Raw genomic sequence first — 20,326 nt, 5'->3', positions numbered from 1 at the left:
TATATATATATATATATATATATATATATATATATATATATATATATATATATATATATATATATATATATATATATGATTGTGATCATATGAGAACCGAAAAAAATCTTATATACTCATTCTTATTCCTAGGGCGATTAAAGCCATAGATTTTCCTTTTAAGAGCCGGCTGCTCTTGAGTTTTTTCCTTCATCGTGTTTGGTTTAACGACACACTTAGATTAAATTGCATACTGAATAAGGAATGTGGGTGTGATTTCAGGATGATGCCGGGGACGAGATCAAGGAAGCATCAAAGCGGGAATCAGGCGAGGGGCCGCAGTAAATTTTAGCGCCATTCTTTTGCACTCCCACAATCTCTCTACGATTAATGTTATGAATTTAAGAATGATGGTTTGTGTACTCCTCTATAGTGTTGTGTTTTTAATACGATACAGCCAGTAATATTCCTACTATCAGGTGGTTGGGTTGATGAAGTAGATTATTATATGTTAGTGGTTTAGCTTGTGTCTGTTACAGTGATGGTAATACCAATGTTCTTCCCTCCTATGTTGGGGATTTGTGACTATTATTGAAAAATTTTACAGTTTCTAAAGTAATATCAATGAATTTTACAGTATCAAATAGTAAAAATGATGAATGCTGATGGCAGAACTCCGAAAGGGGCTTTTGTACTTAGAAGATTATGAGTTTGATCCGCAAATGATCTTTTTTAACGTGGTTTATCTCTCAAAGATTGTTGATGATGGATGGGTATACAAAATTCGTTTTAGTTGGATAAAACATTGTAGTTACTATCACAAGAGAAGAAAACCAAGGAAACAGAGATTTTGTTGATAAAGAAACATAAATACATTAAAACAACACAGGTTCTATGGCACATGTAGGAAGGGTGGAAGCTGACATAGAGACATTTTCATCTACAATCTTATCGGTAATAACACATATCATCCTCGTGTAGATGGTAGATGCAGGGAAAATAATGAGTCTCTTAGGTTAAATGTTTTGTACATTTAGCATTTCTAGGGGTGGGCACTTCGGTTCGGTAAAATCGAACCGATCAAACCGAACCGTACCGAAGTGGTTCGGTTCGGTTCGGTATAAACTGAAAGAACCGAATGGTACTTAATATAGAGAAACCGAACGGTTCGGTTTTTTACCGAACCGAACCGAAAACCGTTCGGTTTTTAAATATATATAATAAATAATAATAATCAATATTGATCCGTGATGAGGGGATGATAGATGAACAAGATATTACTTTACAACTTAGATTGCTATGTTAATTTTGTGTTTGAATTGTTTTGTTTTTATGTAATATTTATATTTTAGACTTTGGATTATGTGAATATGTATTGTTTAGCAGTGTATTGTTTGGAAAATTAGTAAATGTTGAAAATCGAACATCCTAAATCGAACCGAATCCTGAGCCGAAATCGAACCGTTTCATACCGAACCGAACTTTATTGTAAAACCGAATGGTATCATTTTTTGTAATACCGAAATACCGATACCGAAACCAAAAAAAACTGTACCGAATCCCGAAGTGCCCACCCCTAAGTATTTCTGTCAAGAGCTTCATGTGATGTATTTAATATTTAACAAAAGTCATCAAAGGAAATCAACGAGTCGTTGTAGTATAGTGGTGAGTATTCCCGCCTGTCACGCGGGTGACCCGGGTTCGATCCCCGGCAACGGCGTGTTTATCTTTTATGCATTCCCCTGCTCAGGATTCTCCGTAAAGGTCTATTGAGCTGTGAAATAAGAAAGCCGACCAAAAGAAACATCAAGTCGTTGTAGTATAGTGGTGAGTATTCCCGCCTGTCACGCGGGTGACCCGGGTTCGATCCCCGGCAACGGCGAGATCAATGTTTTATCTCAGATTTTTGATACAGGCGTTTCTGACTTGTTGTAAACCAAACTCGTGTTTGAAAGTGATAAGCTACTGTATCCAACCATCTGATTCTGCTAGTGAAGTAAAAAAAATACTTAAATAAAGTTATTTACTGTTAAATAAGGTTTAAAATGAATGGAAAAGAGTTTGAATTTAAAGCAATTTAGAGTGGAGCCTTAGTCCTCCACTTGTTTAGTATTAGTTTAGCGGAGGGACGACTTAGAAAAAAGTAAGTTACTTAATACTGCATATTTGATTAGGTTTAAAGTAAAGTAGTCTAATGGAGAAAAGGACTACTTATATCAAAAAGAGTTGGGAGTATGAATTGTCTAGAATGAGCATTGCAAATGTTGGCCTTTCAAAAGAGTTAAATCTTCATTCATGAACTAACTTTTATGGTGTAGTCAATGAATTGGTTTGGGTGTCAAAAAGTGTAAATTACACAACTTTTATTTATTTTATGTAATTACACAATTTTTATTTATTTTTTTATTAATATAATTACACATATTTTTAACCTAGTGATAAACAATTTTAAGTCTCTTAAAAAAAAAAAGGAAAAATGGGAATTATTGGGATAAAATCAAAAATATAAAAAGAAAAAAAAAACGTAATAAATAAGCTTTTTCTCAATACTCACAAGCTGTATATTTGAGTAGAAATCTGACAGCACCGTATAGGAATCCGGCCTAATCGCTATAAACAATCTACGTTATCGTGAACCGCTCTCCAGCCTCAGAACTAATCGCAATTTCGCAATTTAAGTCCTTTTCCGGGAAGGTAACTCCGATAATTCTTCTTGTTTTGCTGCAATTAATCGGTTGTATTTGTCTGATTCCTTTGTTTTTAATAAGTTTGCTATATATTCGAGCAGAATGTTTTAATCCGTGAGCTGAAAACTGTTGCAGTGTTTCTTCATAGATTACGGGTTTAGGGCTTTTGCGCAAGTTTATTTCATGCTTAGATAATCAATCTGTGAGATTTCCCCTGCCCCTGTGGATAAAATCGGAATTTAGTTTCGTGAAACTACAGAATCTTTCCATTGTGTCTGTTTATGGTGATTTCACGTCAAGCATAAGCATTTGGGCTTCATTGGTGTTAGGTGTATGGTTAAAGACTATAACCCTTGAAAACTTGCTATGCTTTGCTTTGCTAATGGTTTAGTGGGCAGGAAAGCTTTCTTGATGTTTTTGTGCTTCCCTGCAAGGCAACAATGAGGGGAAATATGTATGATATTTTGCAATTATGGTGTTTGTTAAATGGTTTGAGTGAGAATTTCACAGTTGAAAGAATGCTAGGGATTTAATATTTTGTGTTTCTACAGGAATACTACATCATTTGGTGTGTTGTAAATCAGCTTGGTAGTAAAATTTGCTTGTCTGTTATACTCGGATAGTATGTTTGTGTTTTTCTGCTGCACAATTTTACAATATTTATGAAAATACGATTGATATGCTTGAATGTTTCCAATTTCTTTTTCCCTCATTTAGGTAAAATGATCAAATTGTTCAAAGTAAAGCAGCAACAAAAAGCTAATGAAAGTGCAAGTGGGAATGGCCCTGTTAACAGACAGAGTGCTGGGGAACTACGCTTGCGCAAAGGTCTTGATTCTATTCCAATATGTTTTTTTACTGTAGCCTTTCTGAATCCTTTTGGCAGAAACAGTTATTTTGCTTTGTATGATATCTTGCACTTGTATTTTAATTATTTATGGAGTTTCAAAACTTGGGGCTCTGAGTGGCCTTCTTGTTTGGAGTCTCTGTGTGTGTTGATACATGACTGATTTGAAAGTTTTGCTTTGATATATTCTCATAAGAAAATTTTAGTTTTTTTTTCCCTCGTAAAAATTAAAGAATCACTTTATAGTCTCTTATGATTTACAGACATCACTGAGCTGAACCTACCCAAATCTTGTACAATTTCCTTCCCCAATGGGAGTGATGATCTGATGAACTTTGAAATCACCATTAAACCAGATGATGGATATTATCTGTAAGTAATTTAATTGTTCAGTAATATATTTTCTTACATTTGGGTGGGTATGCGTATCTTCATAGTATTTTGGATGTATGACTGTATGAGGTTAGAAACTTCTTCTGGCAGCCTAAATACTTCTGCGTCTCTTCATGAAATAGAAAACTCAGCTGAATAGTATTGATTTGAATTTCACAGAGGTGGGAAATTTTTATTCTCGTTCCAAGTTTCTCCTATCTATCCACATGAGCCGCCAAAAGTCAAGTGCAAGACAAAGGTTAAGTGTCTTTCTTTTCATGTTAGCCATGTTGTAAGCCAATAGTTAATGGCATTCTTTTAGCACGTATACATGGTATGTTTTCTCATGTCTCATGTAAAATACAGGTGTACCATCCTAATATTGATTTGGAAGGGAATGTTTGCCTCAATATTCTCAGAGAAGATTGGAAACCTGTCCTCAGCATTAATACTGTTGTTTATGGCTTATATCATCTCTTCACGGTATCACTTGAATAATTGAACATCTAGGATTTATATTTGCTTTTTTCCCAACTACGGTATAATCAGACTCTGTCCCTATCCTCATGCAGGAGCCAAATCACGAGGATCCCCTCAACCACGATGCAGCTGCGGTGTTGAGAGACAACCCAAAGTTATTTCAATCAAATGTGAGAAGGGCTATGAGTGGGGGATATGTGGACCAGACATTCTTTCCTCGATGCACATAACCATGGTGGGTTTGGAAGTGTTGAGTTAGATGGTGTTCCATTTTGGCAGTGTTGGGTAAGTTGGTTGTAAATCTAGTCAGCAACTACTTTTACTTTTGGTCATCTACTCATCTTAGTACCAGACCAGTGTACAATTTATGGCATTGCTGCTGAAGGTGATGCCCTTTTTAAACAAGTACATGATGCCTGCTGCTTCTCTCATTATGTTTCTTATGTGTGCCTATGGAATGACTCATTTCTTCACTTTATGGGTTGTGATACCCCAAAATGGTTTCTTTTTTATTTTGAAGTTTCTTTAGTTTCTGACTTTGAGAGCTGATATGAAATATAGAAAGGAAAATACTACATGGACTTTCAAATTATACTCCCTACTTCCCTCACACAAAAGTTTGATGTTTGATGTTGACACTTTTTTTGGGACCCACAGGATAAAGATAATCTATCATATCTTGCCATGTCAGGGAGTACAAGTGAGGGAGTATAAAATGGGAGTCCACGTAGTAGAACTCGTATAGAAAAGTTCTCCGTTGATGAAAACTTAACTTAGGGTGCGTTTGGTTCGCACATGGGAATCGGAATCGGAATGGGTATCAAATACTTGGTAAGGGTAATGGGTTTTGGTGAAAGTATTTAGCATGTTTGGTAGTTGGGTGGAATGGGAATGATTATTAATAGTTGGGGAAGAAATAAGGAAGGGAAATGAAACCCTTATTTAATAAGGGTATGAATTTTGTTATTAATGGGGTATTCCAAATCCATAGTAGCATTCACAAAACCTATCAACCAAACAATAACAATCACTTTGATACTCATACTTTATGCCTAAACCCTCCAACCAAATACACCCTTAGTATTCAGTTGGGGGCAAATGATACTATGGATCATGGTCCACATTGCAATGTGGGCTATAGATAAATATTCATTTTAAATATATTGAAGACTCATTTTTTGTATACTGAGGATTAATGGACTTTCAATAAACAAAAAATGGACCTTTAAAAAAGGGCATTCAGTAAATTAAAAATGAAACTTATAAAAATGTGGACCATGTATAGTGTAATGTGGACCATGTATAGTGTTTGTCGGTTGGGTCATTCTTTCATTCTCTATATTTGGGCTGTAATTAACGCACCCTATGAAAAGTAAACCATATTTAAATGCTCCAATGCTTATGTTGTGGATTGAGTTTACATTCCCCTTTTGATATATGTTCATTTTATATATATATATATATACTGTAAGTTTACTTTTAGTTGATAATGTCAATTATTTTGGGTCATCTTGAATAGTGGAGATGGGTACTACAAAATGAGTAACAAAATTCAGAAAAGGAAAAATCTTGAGCTCTTTAAGGCTGGGCTAGGTTGAAATTCACTAATATAATCAAATAGTACATTTGTTGATTTACAATACTTAGTTGACTAAGGGTCTGATCATATTCTTCGATTGAAGTGGTGTAGGTTGGGAGAAATAGTCCTCTCTTTAAGAACAATGAACACCCTTTATATAGAGGGAAGTAAGGTCACATGCCGACCATTCAACATGCCCTCTACGTGTCCTATGGAGATTCGACGACGAAGTTATGCTTACCAAGTGTTCTTAGAGGTTTAACCATATGCTGGGATGCTTGATGATTATGGGATGTCTACTGACAAGGCGACAGGGAGGTTTACTGACCTGGTGATCAGTAATTCAGTAAGTCTACTAATAAGCAAATTGGTAAGTAGACTTGTGAGTGCACATATAAATCCTCCTGCGGTCGGCAAGCACACTTGTGAACCTTCTTAAGGTTAGGAAGTGTATAAGACTGGAAAGTACACTTTGTGAGCCTCGTAAGGCAAGTAGAGTCGTCCTATAATCTCATCACTAATGTATTATAATTTCATTTTAACTTGCAATATATTAAAAATAAATATGTATCAAAATGATATTAAAAATTAACTTATATCAAGAGGTGCATAGTATATTTTGTCTTAAAAGTTCAAGACTACTTCAAAGGTCCACTTATGTAAAGCTTTGATTATTTTTAAATAAATTTTTTAAACAAATAAGTCTACTTCAAATTTTAAGAAGAAAGAGAAAAGGACGAAAAAGAGTAAAGGGAATTTATTTGTATGATGAAAGAAAGCCACCAAAATAAAATTAAAAAAATGGCATCAAGGAAAAAGATATAAAAAGCCCCACGTGGTGGTTTAGAGGGTAACCGGCAACCAAACCACATGATCACACTGCCACACGGGCGGAGATATCCACCTGTTCTTGCCTGTGGGCTGTGACATCCACCATACCCCCCACCCCCCCTCCCCTCCCGGCCCCATTACTACAACTTTTTTCATCGCCACACAAAATTCTGTGACAAAAATATACAATTTTACCGCGCTTTTTGTATTAATAAATTCGATATAAACGACAAAAAAATTACCTTTTTTTTTAAATAATTAATAATCAATGAATACACAATAATATGGAGCAAAATGAGAGAGAGTTAACCCTTTTTGTCAGTTGTTTGAATGCTTTGGTGGCCAATTTGTCTCATCTCCTCACGCTTAGCTGTTGGATGTTGCTTCATCTCACCGCTTCCTCCCCTAATACTTAATCCACAATTCATACTTTCCGTCTTTTTCTCCCCCACACCAAAAATAAATTTAACAATAATACACATTTAATATTCAAAAATAGAATCTTTTTTTTTTTTTGAAAACAAAATAGAATCTTTTATTTCTTCAATGTACCCCCAAAAAAAAAAAAAAAGCTCTGTTGAATCGAAAATCATTAAGCCAATTTTTTATTTTTATTTTTTTTAAAACAAAGAATAAATAAAAAGCGAAAGGAATTTTAAAAATAGGAAAGGAAAAAAAAATAAATAAGAAAGAGAGTGGAGGGGAGGGAGCAGGTTCACGTGTCCCCTGCCTCGCCGACATGTCAAATGTCGAAAGTGGTATCCTTTTTGGATAGTGTCTGTGTCGCACGTGCGCAGCCGACTGTGCGAGTATGGTTTTTCTTCTATGTAGGTCCCACCCTTATCTTAGACCCGTTCAAACCTCCCCCATATGGCGTAATGTAACGCATGGGCAATTGGGCATGAGCATCTTCCTTCTTTCTTCACGCCCCTCCCATCTCTTCATATTATTATTTCCCACCCCAACTTCCCTCTCTAAAGCCTTTTTATCCTTCATATGTATATTTAATAATAATAATAATAATTAGAAACAATCCCAATCAAATTAGTCAGATCATTAACTTGATAATCATAAAATTACGTGAAAAATACTTTCTCAATCTATTGAAACACAAACAACGAATGTCTCCACACTGAAATTTGAACTTAAGACCTTTAATTTGAAAAGTCACAACTTTGTCACTCAATTGTAAAACCTTTTGCAAGAGATCCAACCTTTTGTAAAAGAATGATTAACAATTCACTTTAAGTTATTGGGTTACCCGACCTTGTGGTCAAGTGGTACCCGGTGTTTAATACTCTTACATGATAATGAGAGTGGGTTCGAGTCTCAGTGAAGGTAATTGTTAACTCGTTGTGCAAGTCAAGTACTCGAAAAAGAAAAAAAGTTGTTGGGTTACCCATGTCTTACGTTATATTTGGGAGTTATAGCGTAAGGAACATTTTCTCATAATAACATATTTTGCCCTGCAGAATACCCAAATTGTATAACCTCCATATTGATTCTTGAACTGGCAGGAAGCTCCTTTCGGTACGGTTTTAGGGCGGAATTATCGGCTAACTTTTTCTGTGAAACTGAGGATCTAATTCCAATCTGCCAGTACTATAATCTGCAATTCTTTCCAGTAGACTGTAGAGTTAGGAGGAGTCTGTACTTGCTCAAGAATGACGGCTCCCGGCGGGGGTTCATCCGGACGGCTTCCGACGTGGAAGGAGAGAGAGAACAACAAGCGGAGAGAGAGGAGGCGGCGAGCCATAGCCGCCAAGATTTTCGCTGGGCTTAGAGCTCAGGGCAACTATAAACTCCCCAAACACTGCGACAATAACGAGGTCTTGAAGGCTTTGTGTGCTGAAGCTGGTTGGGTTGTCGATGAAGATGGCACTACCTATCGCAAGGTAACAGCTTTACTATCTTCTCCTTAATTATTTTTTTTTCTTTTCATTTCTGATCATAGATCTAGATCTGGGGAGCAACATGAAATTAAGCTTAGATGGGCAAAGTTTTATAATAATTTTGATTTGGAGCTGTACTGGTCTGCTTGTTGTCGCTTGGATCTTGCATATTGCCTGTGTAGTGTTTGATTAAAGTCCTGTGAGAATAAGTAAAAATAAGATCTTTACCCTTAAGTCCAGTGAATCCTTGGTTAAGCGTGTAATTTAGTTGCAAGCTTCTGACTGGTCTTTTTATGATGATAATCTACCATGATTTTTTACAATTGGGTTCATTGTCTACCAAATCTCCTTGCCCCAATAAGACTGCTGCACTTTTGGTATTGATTTTCGGAACAAGTGTCACTTTTTGTTCAATTGGGTCACTGAGCTGAAAAAAGTATGCCAAACACGCAAAATACATGCAATTGTGACATTTTTATGGGTTTTTAATGCAATTTAGATCGGAAACATTTCAATCTTTCATCTCAAATAGTATTGACAGATGAAAAGGTGAGTCTTAGGCCCTCTTTGGTAAATAATCAGCCTATCAGCCAATTTTGGCTTATTTGTCCACTATTAGTTGTTTGGTTAATAAGTTTTTTGTAACTCCAAAATGCTAAAATTCAAAACGCTACTCAAAGTAGCCTTTTCAATTAGCTTTTTGAGAAAAAAAATTATACCAAATAGCTATCAGCTAACAGCTAATTTATCAAACAACTTCCTACAATCAGCCAATATTATCAACAAATCATTCATTCTAACCCAAACAGCCAACCCAATCAGCCAACAGCCATTTACCAAACAGGGCCTTAGTACATACCTTGTAAGTAATATGATTGAGTTCTACCAGGAAAATTGGAAAAATGCCTCATCAATTGCACATATTTTACTTGATTAATGGTTTAATTGCATACTTTTTAAATTCAGTGACCTAATTGCACATAAGTTATAAGTTTAATGGCCTATTTGACACTTTTTTCTTGATTTTTTGGTTCACTTAAGCGTCTGTTTTGTCTTATTCCTGGTAGATTGCCAACAGTGTTGTTACTTTGATGGTTATGTATTTAAATTTGTTGCATTCTTGAGGTGAATGAATGTGTGATTGGTAGTTGTGTTTTGTCATTCTGTCTAGGAAATGCTAACTCTTCTTATGATGTTTGACACACAGGGGCGCAGACCACCCCCAACTGAGATCATGGGTGTTTCAGCAAATATAAGTGCATGCTCTTCGGTCCAGCCAAGTCCAATGTCATCGTGCTTTCCCAGTCCAGCACCTTCTTACCATGCCAGCCCCGTGTCATCTTCATTCCCTAGCCCTTCCAGAGGTGATGCAAATCCCCCGTCGTATATCCTCCCTTTCATCCATAACCTGGCGTCTGTTCCCTCTTCTTTACCTCCTCTACGTATATCAAATAGTGCCCCTGTAACTCCTCCGCTTTCTTCTCCTACCAAAAACTCAAAGCGAAAACCTTTTTTGGAATCTCTCTCCAATAGTTCATTCTACCCTTCCCACCATACGCTCTTTATTTCTTCTGCACCATCAAGTCCTACTCGACGCCGACATTGTAAACCCGCTACAATTCCAGAATGTGATGAGTCTGATGCCTCAACAATTGATTCTGTTCGCTGGGTCAGCTCCCAGACAGGGGTCCCTCTGGTAGCTCCAACTTCTCCTACTTTTAATCTCGTGCAGCCGTTTTCTCAGCAGAGCACTCCTCTAATTGGAGTTGATGTCCATAGAGACTTTGATTGGGCAGGAGCAGCTAAAAGGTCACGTTGTTCTGAATTTGATTTTGAAAATGCCAAAGTTATGGCATGGGAGGGTGAGAGAATACATGACATCGGTATGGATGATTTGGAGCTTAAACTCGGGAGCGGAAAAGCTCATGCTTAAGCCTCATTCAGATTTCTCTATGAAAGAAAAAGAATCCGAAGGTGGTTTTTATGCTGTAACACTCTGGACTGAACTGTTAGCATGACAGTCCCGTTTAGTGCAATATACTTTTGCATCGCAATTGCAGTCACCCATTATTGCTTCCACTTAGGTGGTCTGGATGTACTTTGGTACATCCTCTCTATTGTACAGTTACTGTTCTCAGAAAGTCACTCAGTGCTACCAAAATTGTTCACTTACTTTACTATGAGGATCATATGTCGGGTCAGGGTTAGAGTACTATTACAGTTGTGTGATTCTATATTAATGAATGAATTGTGATGCTAATAGCATTAGACTATTTCACTTTCCCTTCATCAATTGTGTTTAGATATTCTCTTCATACTTGTAGCTGCTTGAAGGCCTAAGTTGTATATGGCTCACTTTGGAACCGCCCTATGTCAAGATTGTTTCTTGTTGGCAATTATAATGAGACATGGAAAAGCTAGTTCTTCACTTGATAGTCTTTCTTGTGGAACATAACCGATTTAATGTATGGACTATGATACGTGATAAGCTGTGTTGAATTCTATTAGACGTATGACACATTTGGTTGACAAACCGATTCTCTTCTCTTGTTTGTGATCTGAATCACTCGAAGGCTAACATGATGGAAGAGGATGAAAGAAGACCTGCAATCGGTTTCTCAGGTATGACCATTACTTGCTGTTTGAACTCGGAATTTGGAAGCTCCCGTTTATATGCTTGATAGGCGTGTTTTATCTCTACCTTATGCTAGTGATGTCTGCTTTCTTGATTATGTAGGCCTCCAGTGATTTATACCACTGGATTGATGGAATAGAGTCTATACCTAACTTGCGTGATTTGTAGGTCAAGAAATAATCTGTCTTGCATTTGAAGCCATGTGCTGATATTGGCCTAATCTTTTCTGCAATTCATCTGTCTCACCAAAACAAGAAAAATGCTTTGATTTTACTTTGCTGACAATGGAATATGGCTTTTACCAAACAAAATCTGCAAAATCTCTTTGTTTTTGTTTTGTGTGTTAATATGTCTTTTTCAATAGCTTCAATGTGGAGTAATGTTTGCAAATAGTTGCATCTATATGGTCCTCATCACTCATCACCCTTAGATATGAGAACGATTTTCTACCTCCGGCTATTGTAAATCTTGATTTTTTTTATGACGAGGGAAACCTATAGCCACTATCGAAAGTGTGCATGAGGTAAATCCTGTCTTGTGAATGTAACTGGCTAAATATCACAAGGAGATAAATCAGCTTATATTGTCCATAACTGATCAATTTAAACCAAGAAAGTAAATTATGTCGCTCTCACTGACTTAAAATCTATTTGTCTACCAAACTAATAGAGGAGAAGAAAACTAAAGCAAAACCACTACACAAATTGTGGCCATCTACACCATCGACCATTAACAGTTCATAAAGTAAGAAGTTGTAGATTCTGAAGAAGAAAAGCCAACCAGTCAGTTATTTTCCGAACATGACAAGGGGTAATATTGTCTAACATGTTATATCTTTCTTTCCAAATGGTCTGGAATTAAAAAATAAAAATACTTAAGGGGACTTTTTGAATTTATTTTCCTCATTTAAAGAAATGGAATTAAATCTCCTTATCAACAGAACATGGTAAAAATAAATTTGCTCAAATTTAAAGAATTACAACTCCAAAGAAATGAAAGAATTTATATACCGACGAACCAAACATGCTGTTAAAGAAACAATCCTATACTCTTAACCTATTTTATACAGAGTAAATAAAATCCCCGGCCCGTTATTACTCTACTACATACTGTTGTAAATTTATTTGCAAAAATTAATTAAAGAACATTAAAAAGTGGGAACGGTATAAAATTTTATTTGTATTAAAAATTTCATAAAAATAAGAATAAATTGATATACACGCATATATTTTTATTTTATACTGATAAAAAATTAATAATAAAGTAAAATTTTAATATTTCAATCTATTCTAGTATTTAATTTTTTAACAATTAAAATTAAATTTTTTATTAAAATAAAATAATAAAAGGCAAAAATGCTTGGGAACGTTAAAAACCTAAAATTTTGCGACGCATTCCCTTCAAAATTTGATACTGAAGATATGGTACATTTCTTGAAAAAATTTAATATAACTTAAACCAATCATTTTTTTTAGTACTATTAATCCTATTACATGTAGTATACTAGTATCTCTGTTCATATATACTTTTTCAATCTACTGAAACTCAATGAGTCAGTATTGTCCCCACTAAAGCTCGAATCCATGACTTCTCATTTGAGAGAGTCACTTCATGCCTTGGACTAAACACCCCTAAAGGATACTCATAAGAATCTAAGTTTCAATACTCACAATCCCTTGGACTAAACACCCCTAAAGGATTGCACCACAAAGTAGAATCAAACAACTCTGGGAATCACATATACTGCAATAAATTGTGTCCAGCAAAGAATGAATTAACAGATTACAACCTTTTAACTGAGGATGAAAAGATGGAAAATATACATTTTGTTTTGAAGAGAGAGAGAGAGAGATGCATCTTAATGGACAATCATTAAATTGGACTGACTATAAGCATCAACAAAAGCAAGGCACATCACCTAAGGGAAAAGAGAGATGTATATATGTGGTGTAACTTTTTTAAGTGAACACAATTGCATGCCATCAATCAACCATGAGCCAGCCTCTTAGTAACAGCAGCCATATACCTTCCTTGATGTTCGGCAAGTGCGAGCTCGGTTTCTGTCGGTTCCCTTGAGCCATCGCCAGCAAAAACTCCGGCGCCATATGGAGTCCCGCCTCGGATGGAGTCCATTTTGAACATGCCAGCCCCGAACGTGTACCCGATTGGAACAAAGAGCATTCCGTGATGGGCTAACTGGGTGATTGCGGTCCAACTGCAATTACAATTGCAAGTAAATATTATGAAACAGCATTACGGGGTTCTCGACCTTCAAACAAGTGAAAAAGAATGTATTTTTAGATTTTCACAGAATACTCGGTGTCACTGGCTTGTAGTTTAGTTCAAAGAGTAAATCCCCATCCCAACCCACAATCTTGCACATACAGGCTTCTTCAACCCAGTCCCGCAATTTAGGCTATTCTTCTTCCATTAACCGTCACCACCCATTTCCACTATGGGCAAGAACAAGGCCTTGACAAATCAGCATCAAGCCACATGCAACATTTGTTCTAATACATTCCGTTTCCTAGCTTATACCAAACTAATCCTAAGCCTCCAGAACCCCTACCCAAGAGTCGGGTGAACAAGAATTGGGGATCGGATGCGGGCGAAATTCCCGCCAATGGCTGAGATGTTCAGTTGACTCCCTCCCCCTTTGTGGGGGTCCCGCTGGAGAAGGTAAATCAGGAGTCGTCCTGTCAGTCCCCAAGTTCCCACCCCTTGCTTGTACACTCTAGGCTTTGTTTTCTGTCTTCCTCCTATCCACTACCACCTTTGAATTCATATCTATATATGTTTAATCATAGGGTTTCTACCAGGGTTTGGTAAATTTAACTTCAAAATTGCATGAATGCCTATTGACTTGAGGTTGAGGCTTATAGCTCGCTGAAGCTCAAGCGATCAACTATATAACTCAACTTTTGGGGAATACATTGTGAACCCAGTACTCTCTTCTTCATAAACAAGACAATGAATACAATATTTGTTTCATTTCAAACCACCAGAACTACCCTGCTGACCCAAACACATACTAACCATAGTAATCAGCATTGATTCGGAAAATTTTAAAAACCAACAACAGGTTTGCAGAAGAAATATCATCCACAACTGGCACATCATGAAACCCCTAGAAATCAATTATCACGGCCCTCAATAATCATAGTGAAATGAGAAATCAATGTTGAAAATAACAGGCCGAAACTTCAAAGAGACTGTACAGTATCAAAACTATATGCTATATGATTCACCTCCCAAGAACCCCATGCCCCTAGCTAGAGGTTACTCTTCTAACAACTAATTCTTGTTTAGCCATTTGGGGATTCTCAGGTCAGCGATAGAAGACCTTACTAATTGCTCTGATTCTCTAACCCACAGCTTGAAAAAGAATAGAACAATGGACTGTTTTCTCACAGCTTCCTATTCTTCTAAGACCTCTGTTTTGTTCTAGGGTTGGGCTACTCAAGCAGAACACCAAGAAAACATTTTCACGTCTCACCAATTAGACTTGCTTTGTAATTCCCACCTCTTATAAGTGATATCCAGGCATACAAATCAGATGCTTTGCATATTTGAAACTCCATCTAGAAAACACCTAAATTACTTCTAATAATGATTACGTCCATTTTTTTCAGAAGAAAAATAGCATCTTAAGTTTCAGTTTTCTACTGCAAAACTTCACTTTCTGTTACAATAAAGTTCATCCTTTGATATTCCTGTTGAAGGTTAAATAATAGACATTTTCATAAAGTTCATTCTTTCATTTAGAATGCACACTTGAACTTAACCAGTATACAGGATAGTGTCTAAACTTTTATGGCAATCACCAAAACAAAGCAACAATGGAGGACCCAATAAATGGGGAAACATGGGCAACCCTAGAAAAGGTGATCATGCTGATGACTTGGTAACCACAACATTACAAGTTTGACTCCGGAGCAGTTTATTAGCCTTCTTGGTTTGAGCCAATCAACTATGAGCAACCTAGATTTATTTACCTACTTGTGATCCTTTGCCAGCTATGACCACAAGGCAAGGTTTACCTAGTACACACACTTGGGTACTTGTAATCCTTTGCCAACTATGGTTACAAGGCAAGGTTTACCTAGTACGCACACTCGGATACTTGTAATCTTTTGCCAGCTATGGTCACAAGCCAAGGTTTGGCTTTACCTAGTACGCACACTCGGGTAGGGGCTACAGGTTTCCCTCTCCATTGTAGCAATTACAACATCATGCATTTTATCATAGGGTTCAATAGTTAGATGAAGAAAAGCCAAACAATAACTATTCAAATGGGATCAACAAAATTAACATTGAAGGGATCACACCCAAACAAAAGTAGCAAAATTGAGCAAATTACTTCCTAGAGATAATGAATAATTAAGGACCAATCATCAAAGAAATGAACTTTAAATGAAAAAGAGCTTACGCAGTTGTTTCTTGTCCACCTCCTTGAGTCCCAGTACTGACAAAGAACCCGGCAGGTTTCCCGGCGAGCTTCTGCTCCTTCCATAACTGCCCGGTAGAGTCAAAGAACGCCTTCATTTGCGCAGCCATACACCCATACCTCGTCGGAAACCCAAACAACAACCCGTCGGCGGCGGGCAGCTCCGCGGCGGAGGTAATCTCCGGGATATCGTCATCCTTGGGCGGGGCCCGCATTTGGCGGAGCACATCATCGGAAAGCGTCTCGGGGACGCGATAAAGCACGGCTTCCACGCCGTCCACGGCGTCCACTCCCTTCTTCATTCTCCTGGCCAAGCCCTCCACGTGGCCGTACATTGAGTAGAAGACGATGAAGATTTTGAGGGTCTGAAGGAGCGCGGCGGGGTCGGTGGCCAAATTGGCATCGGTGTCGGCGGCGGCGGAGTTGGGGTCGCCGGAAATTACGGGCTCCGGCGCTTTGGATCGGTTGTTGGAGTTTGTTCTCTGGAGCTTACTCTTGCTGGGTACACAGCCTCCCCCTTTCCCCATTAGTCCCAATCCGATCCAATGTGAAAGTGAAGAAGAGCTGAGTTGAAGTTGGTGAAGACGGGTCTTCTTCTTCACGCCGATTTTATACGCCTGATGGGTGAAGAAGAAGATCCACATGCTTCTAATCGGAGCTCCATTTCTCCGGGTGGTCACAACTCGAGTTAATTACTGAAATGATTAGTAAAATTATTAATTTAATCTTTGAATTTGGTCATATATTTGTTTTGTTGTTAGACATCCATTAACACAGAATCAAATTGATAATTTTATTATGCTTAAGGGACCATTTCAGAACATCATGCACCATTTTTTCAAAATAGTTAATTATTGAAATGGTCCATTGACTATATCGAAATTACTAATTTCGTACCGAGTTAATGAATGTTTAACAACAAAACATATGAATGACCAATTAATATTGAGAGATTTAATTGGTAAAAAGAAAATCAATGACTAAATTAATAATTTCTCTATAGTTAAGTCAGTAATTAAATCTTTATTTTTTCCTCAGAATTTTTATGGTTGGAAGGGAAAATGATATAAACGTGCATTAAAAATGTAATAAAATTTGTGTGTTATAAATGGAATTCGAATTATTTTTACAATATTAAGTACTGAATGCTACTGGAGTTTTTTTTTTTTTTTTTTTTTTTTTTTTTTTTTTNTTTTTTTTTTTTTTTTTTTTTTTTTTTTTTTTTAAGGAAAAGACACCTGAAAAAGGCCAATTAGCCCTGTATGGCAAGAAATAAAGTGCATATTTTAAGTTTTTCTCTAAATTGCGGGCTAGTATAATAGAAATTTACATTTATTATGAAGTGTTTAATTTTTTAAATTGTTACTGTCAATAAAATTAAAATAAATATTATGTAATTATGTGAATAAAAATTAGTAATATATATACCAATTTGAGTATAGAATGGTTGTTGAGAATGGGGGATGGGGTAGGGGTGAGCTGTAGCCCAACTGTCATATGATTGAATTCAACCATTTTCACATCATGCTGCTAAAGTGGCAATTGATTAAAGGAGTATATTGTAAGGTAATTTGGGGATATCTGGCAATCATTAGTTAATTACAATTAAATTTTTACTAAATAGCACCAAATATATTAGGAAACTATTTGATTTTAAAGATTACAAATTAATTTGCAAACATTTAACTATAGAAATATAATTGATTTATTAGTAAATTAATCAAATGCATTCTTAATTAATTCGTGTATGAACAAAACAATACCATTAGTGTCTCGTAAATGGGCAATATGCACCGAAAGAGGTGCTCAAGTGGATAGAGTATGGTTCTCGTACCAAAAAATCATGAGAAAGTAAAAAAAAATCATGAGTTTGATTATTGCCAACATCCTCTCGGTGAATCACGCCGCACAAGATCTTCTTAGGTGGTTTATCTTTCCTGTGTGATTTGCAAGATATTACGCATAAGTGTTGTTTATTAGAAAAAATGACAATTTACATTCAATAGCCGATAGGGTTACTTTTGGTTTGCGATTATTCTTTCATTGATTAAGCCATAACTGATTAAAAGATTTGTCGTGTGATAAATTTTTTATTTATAAACTTCAAGTATTTTTTTATATAGAAAAAAAGACATCTCGTATCAACAAAACTAGTTATTACTTATTAGCAATCTAGACACATCTTCAATACGGATCATTCATCTTATCTTAGGCCAATAATGGCAGAAATTAAAGGGAGGGTGGAGGAGCCTTCATAGTCTGCAATTAAATTATTTCAAGTATTTATGATATGTAATTAAATTTTAATTTGATTTCATATTCAAATTAAAAGTCATACTTGATAATGTAATTATTGATATTAACTAATTTTGTCTATCACTCATGTTTATGATAATGATTATTTTTGTCGTGTTTTGGTTGTGTTATTCCAATGTTTTGACAAAAGGTTAACATAGGAGGTGTTAGTCATACTTCCACTTCTTTTTGTTTTGTTTTGTTTTATTATTTTTTCTTTAATTTGTTTTATTCAGAAATGTTAATACAAAATTCCATGGTAGCAATTGAATACAATGCTTACACTTTACCATGTGTATCACGTAATATTATTTTTGAAAAAAAAAATTAAAAATTATTAAAAATTCAAACTAAATATTAATTATTTGAACCAAGTCTATCCCAACATTAGGTAATTGAGGAGTAAAATTGATAACAAATATGACTAATTATCAAATTGGACGTTGGATTGCGAACACCCTTTCAGTCCATAATACATAATATTAAGAATTAGATATAAATCCAAATTCACTAGGGTTATAACACTTAGACTATAAAGAATCAAGAACGGCTTTATTTATGTGTAAAAATGCCAAAATTAAATTACGGGAAATGACTGGTCTTCATGCTACGTTGTCCACCCACAACCACACACGTGTAACACGTCACAAAAGATTTAAAGATAGCAAGACAGACATGCTTGACCGTTCACCCCTTCGTCAAGTATGATACAAACAATTACATTAGCAAGGAACTCGAATAATATTCGAACTATAAGCCTCAAATGGCCAAAAAAACACAAAGCATACCAATAATTTGTTTGTTTCACTTTGGTCTATGGATTATTAACTAATACCCTAATTCAAACTATAAGCCTCAAATGGCCCAAAAAACACAAAGCATACCAATAATTTTGTTTGTTTCACTTTGGTCTATGGATTATTAACTAATACCCTAATTACAACTCTCTCTCATCACAAAGTATATTTTAGTTCAGCCCATAAAGGCACATGTTGGATATAGTCCAATTCATCAAAGGCCCAAGCTTGCCAATTTAGGGTTTCCAATATGATTCCTACCAACAACCCATATTAGTAAGGGTAATAACAAATTTTAAAAAGTGAGTTATCCATATTGTATGAATGAGATGATGTGACTCGTGAGCCTCTTCTAATTTAAATAGAGATATCAAATTTGAGCTTCGAACAAGATTCATGAACAAGATTAGTCTCTGTGTCTGGGCAAGGAAACTTGTAGTTAGACATTTTTTATTTATTTAAAGATCTCCCTCCACCTATTATATAACCTAAAAGGAAAATTTTATGTAAAAAATGTATTGTGCTTATTATTATAACTTAAAAAAAAAAAGGAGTAGTTAGATTTATAACTAAAAAAAAAAAAAGAGTAGTTAGATTTCTCATCTTTATAGAAAACAAAATTGTGCAACAAATTTCCTTGCCAACACGTTAGTGCACCGTGGTTACGTTGGGGGCTTAAGGTTGTCTGAAGGCTTGCATGCATATAATCCAATCATGGTCCACACTCCACACAACTCTGTGGACCATACTATCAAATAATGTATATTCAGTATAAAAAGAATGTACTTTAATATATTAAAAATGTACATTATATTCAGGGGTTGTACATTATTTCTGTACTGAATATATATTATATTGTATGTAGTCATAATTTTGTTCCTGGTTGTGTTCACCTTCCACTTAATTTAAAAATAATACTCTAAATATATTACTAAACTTAATATTATGAAAAATTGAATTAAAAATAACCTCGTTAACCGATCGAACCATACATATAAAATGGGACGGAGGAAGTAATAATTATGCAATATATATTATTTTATTTACAAAAATACCACTGCCTCCCTATCTTTATATAACAACAACCACGATACTTCCTTGACACCAAAGATGCTAAACTTTACAAGACTTTTAAGTTAGAGAAGATAAGAGATTTGCAAAAAATGGGAATTTTGTAATGTGGGATCCAAAGCCAAATGGGCTCTCTCTCATACTAATAGGAGAAAAAAGTTAAGTGCATGCATGTTTGTAGGAGTAAGGTTAGAGGGAAACATGAAAAACTGAAAATTAAGAGACTGTGTTCGACATTTTTGCAACACCGACCAACCTGCAACCATAATTGACGATATGATCCATATCTTATCCAAACACACAAACATATGTACACAAATAGAAGCCCAATCCTTTGAAACGGTTTTTGCTTTTGTTCTCAATTGTAGAAATTATATCAAATGCAATGCCAAGGAGATAAAAGAAAATCCTATC

The 20,326-nt window shown here is 35.7% G+C and overlaps 4 protein-coding genes and 2 non-coding genes across 7 annotated transcripts in view; 5 read left to right on the top strand and 1 right to left on the bottom strand.

Annotated features, from left to right (window-relative positions):
* LOC115999030 (14-3-3 protein 4) overlaps positions 1–623 on the top strand; it is a 4,524-nt gene extending 3,901 nt beyond the window's left edge. For both annotated transcript variants that reach the window (XM_031238757.1, XM_031238755.1), the window contains exon 5: positions 262–623. In XM_031238757.1, the coding sequence (XP_031094617.1) occupies positions 262–324 (63 nt within the window). In that variant the 3' untranslated portion in view covers positions 325–623. The remainder of the gene's footprint in view (positions 1–261) is intronic.
* A 1,004-nt stretch (positions 624–1,627) lies between these two features.
* Positions 1,628–1,699, top strand: TRNAD-GUC. The gene has a single exon. It is a non-coding gene; the product is annotated as a tRNA-Asp (tRNA).
* Positions 1,700–1,789: 90 nt separating this feature from the next.
* On the top strand, positions 1,790–1,861 carry TRNAD-GUC. Its single transcript has one exon. It is a non-coding gene; the product is annotated as a tRNA-Asp (tRNA).
* A 681-nt stretch (positions 1,862–2,542) lies between these two features.
* LOC115998571 (NEDD8-conjugating enzyme Ubc12-like) lies at positions 2,543–4,863 on the top strand. Its single transcript, XM_031238167.1, has 6 exons — positions 2,543–2,673; positions 3,384–3,494; positions 3,777–3,885; positions 4,066–4,144; positions 4,252–4,368; positions 4,458–4,863. Exons 2-6 carry the CDS (start codon positions 3,389–3,391, stop codon positions 4,593–4,595), a joined length of 549 nt encoding a protein of 182 aa, XP_031094027.1. The 5' UTR covers positions 2,543–2,673; positions 3,384–3,388; the 3' UTR covers positions 4,596–4,863.
* A 3,359-nt stretch (positions 4,864–8,222) lies between these two features.
* Positions 8,223–11,095, top strand: LOC115999779 (BES1/BZR1 homolog protein 2-like). Its single transcript, XM_031239687.1, has 2 exons — positions 8,223–8,670; positions 9,875–11,095. The coding sequence occupies exons 1-2, from the start codon at positions 8,440–8,442 to the stop codon at positions 10,598–10,600; spliced, it is 957 nt and encodes a 318-aa protein (XP_031095547.1). The 5' UTR covers positions 8,223–8,439; the 3' UTR covers positions 10,601–11,095.
* Positions 11,096–13,014: 1,919 nt separating this feature from the next.
* LOC116000513 (probable NAD(P)H dehydrogenase (quinone) FQR1-like 2) lies at positions 13,015–16,425 on the bottom strand. The gene is made up of 2 exons (XM_031240604.1): positions 15,732–16,425; positions 13,015–13,517 (listed from the first exon to the last, which is right to left on the bottom strand). Exons 1-2 carry the CDS (start codon positions 16,391–16,393, stop codon positions 13,289–13,291), a joined length of 891 nt encoding a protein of 296 aa, XP_031096464.1. The 5' UTR covers positions 16,394–16,425; the 3' UTR covers positions 13,015–13,288.
* Between the last annotated feature and the right edge of the window lie 3,901 nt (positions 16,426–20,326).

Source organism: Ipomoea triloba, chromosome 12 (assembly GCF_003576645.1).
Source record: "Ipomoea triloba cultivar NCNSP0323 chromosome 12, ASM357664v1".
NCBI classification, from domain to species: domain Eukaryota; kingdom Viridiplantae; phylum Streptophyta; class Magnoliopsida; order Solanales; family Convolvulaceae; genus Ipomoea; species Ipomoea triloba.
The sequence above is the reverse complement of the archived record's forward strand: the minus strand, read 5'-3'. Positions and strand labels throughout refer to the sequence as shown.

Bases quoted from the DNA above. Each gene is read 5' to 3' on its own strand.
- LOC115998571 (XM_031238167.1), top strand. From the start codon at position 3,389: ATGATCAAATTGTTCAAAGTAAAGCAGCAACAAAAAGCTAATGAAAGT. The intron at 3,495-3,776 runs GTCTTGATTCTA...TATGATTTACAG, and splicing joins GGAACTACGCTTGCGCAAAG to ACATCACTGAGCTGAACCTA. The intron at 4,369-4,457 runs GTATCACTTGAA...ATCCTCATGCAG, and splicing joins GCTTATATCATCTCTTCACG to GAGCCAAATCACGAGGATCC.
- LOC116000513 (XM_031240604.1), bottom strand. From the start codon at position 16,393: ATGTGGATCTTCTTCTTCACCCATCAGGCGTATAAAATCGGCGTGAAG. The intron at 13,518-15,731 runs GTAAGCTCTTTT...TTGTAATTGCAG, and splicing joins GGTGGACAAGAAACAACTGC to TTGGACCGCAATCACCCAGT.
- LOC115999779 (XM_031239687.1), top strand. From the start codon at position 8,440: ATGACGGCTCCCGGCGGGGGTTCATCCGGACGGCTTCCGACGTGGAAG. The intron at 8,671-9,874 runs GTAACAGCTTTA...TTTGACACACAG, and splicing joins ATGGCACTACCTATCGCAAG to GGGCGCAGACCACCCCCAAC.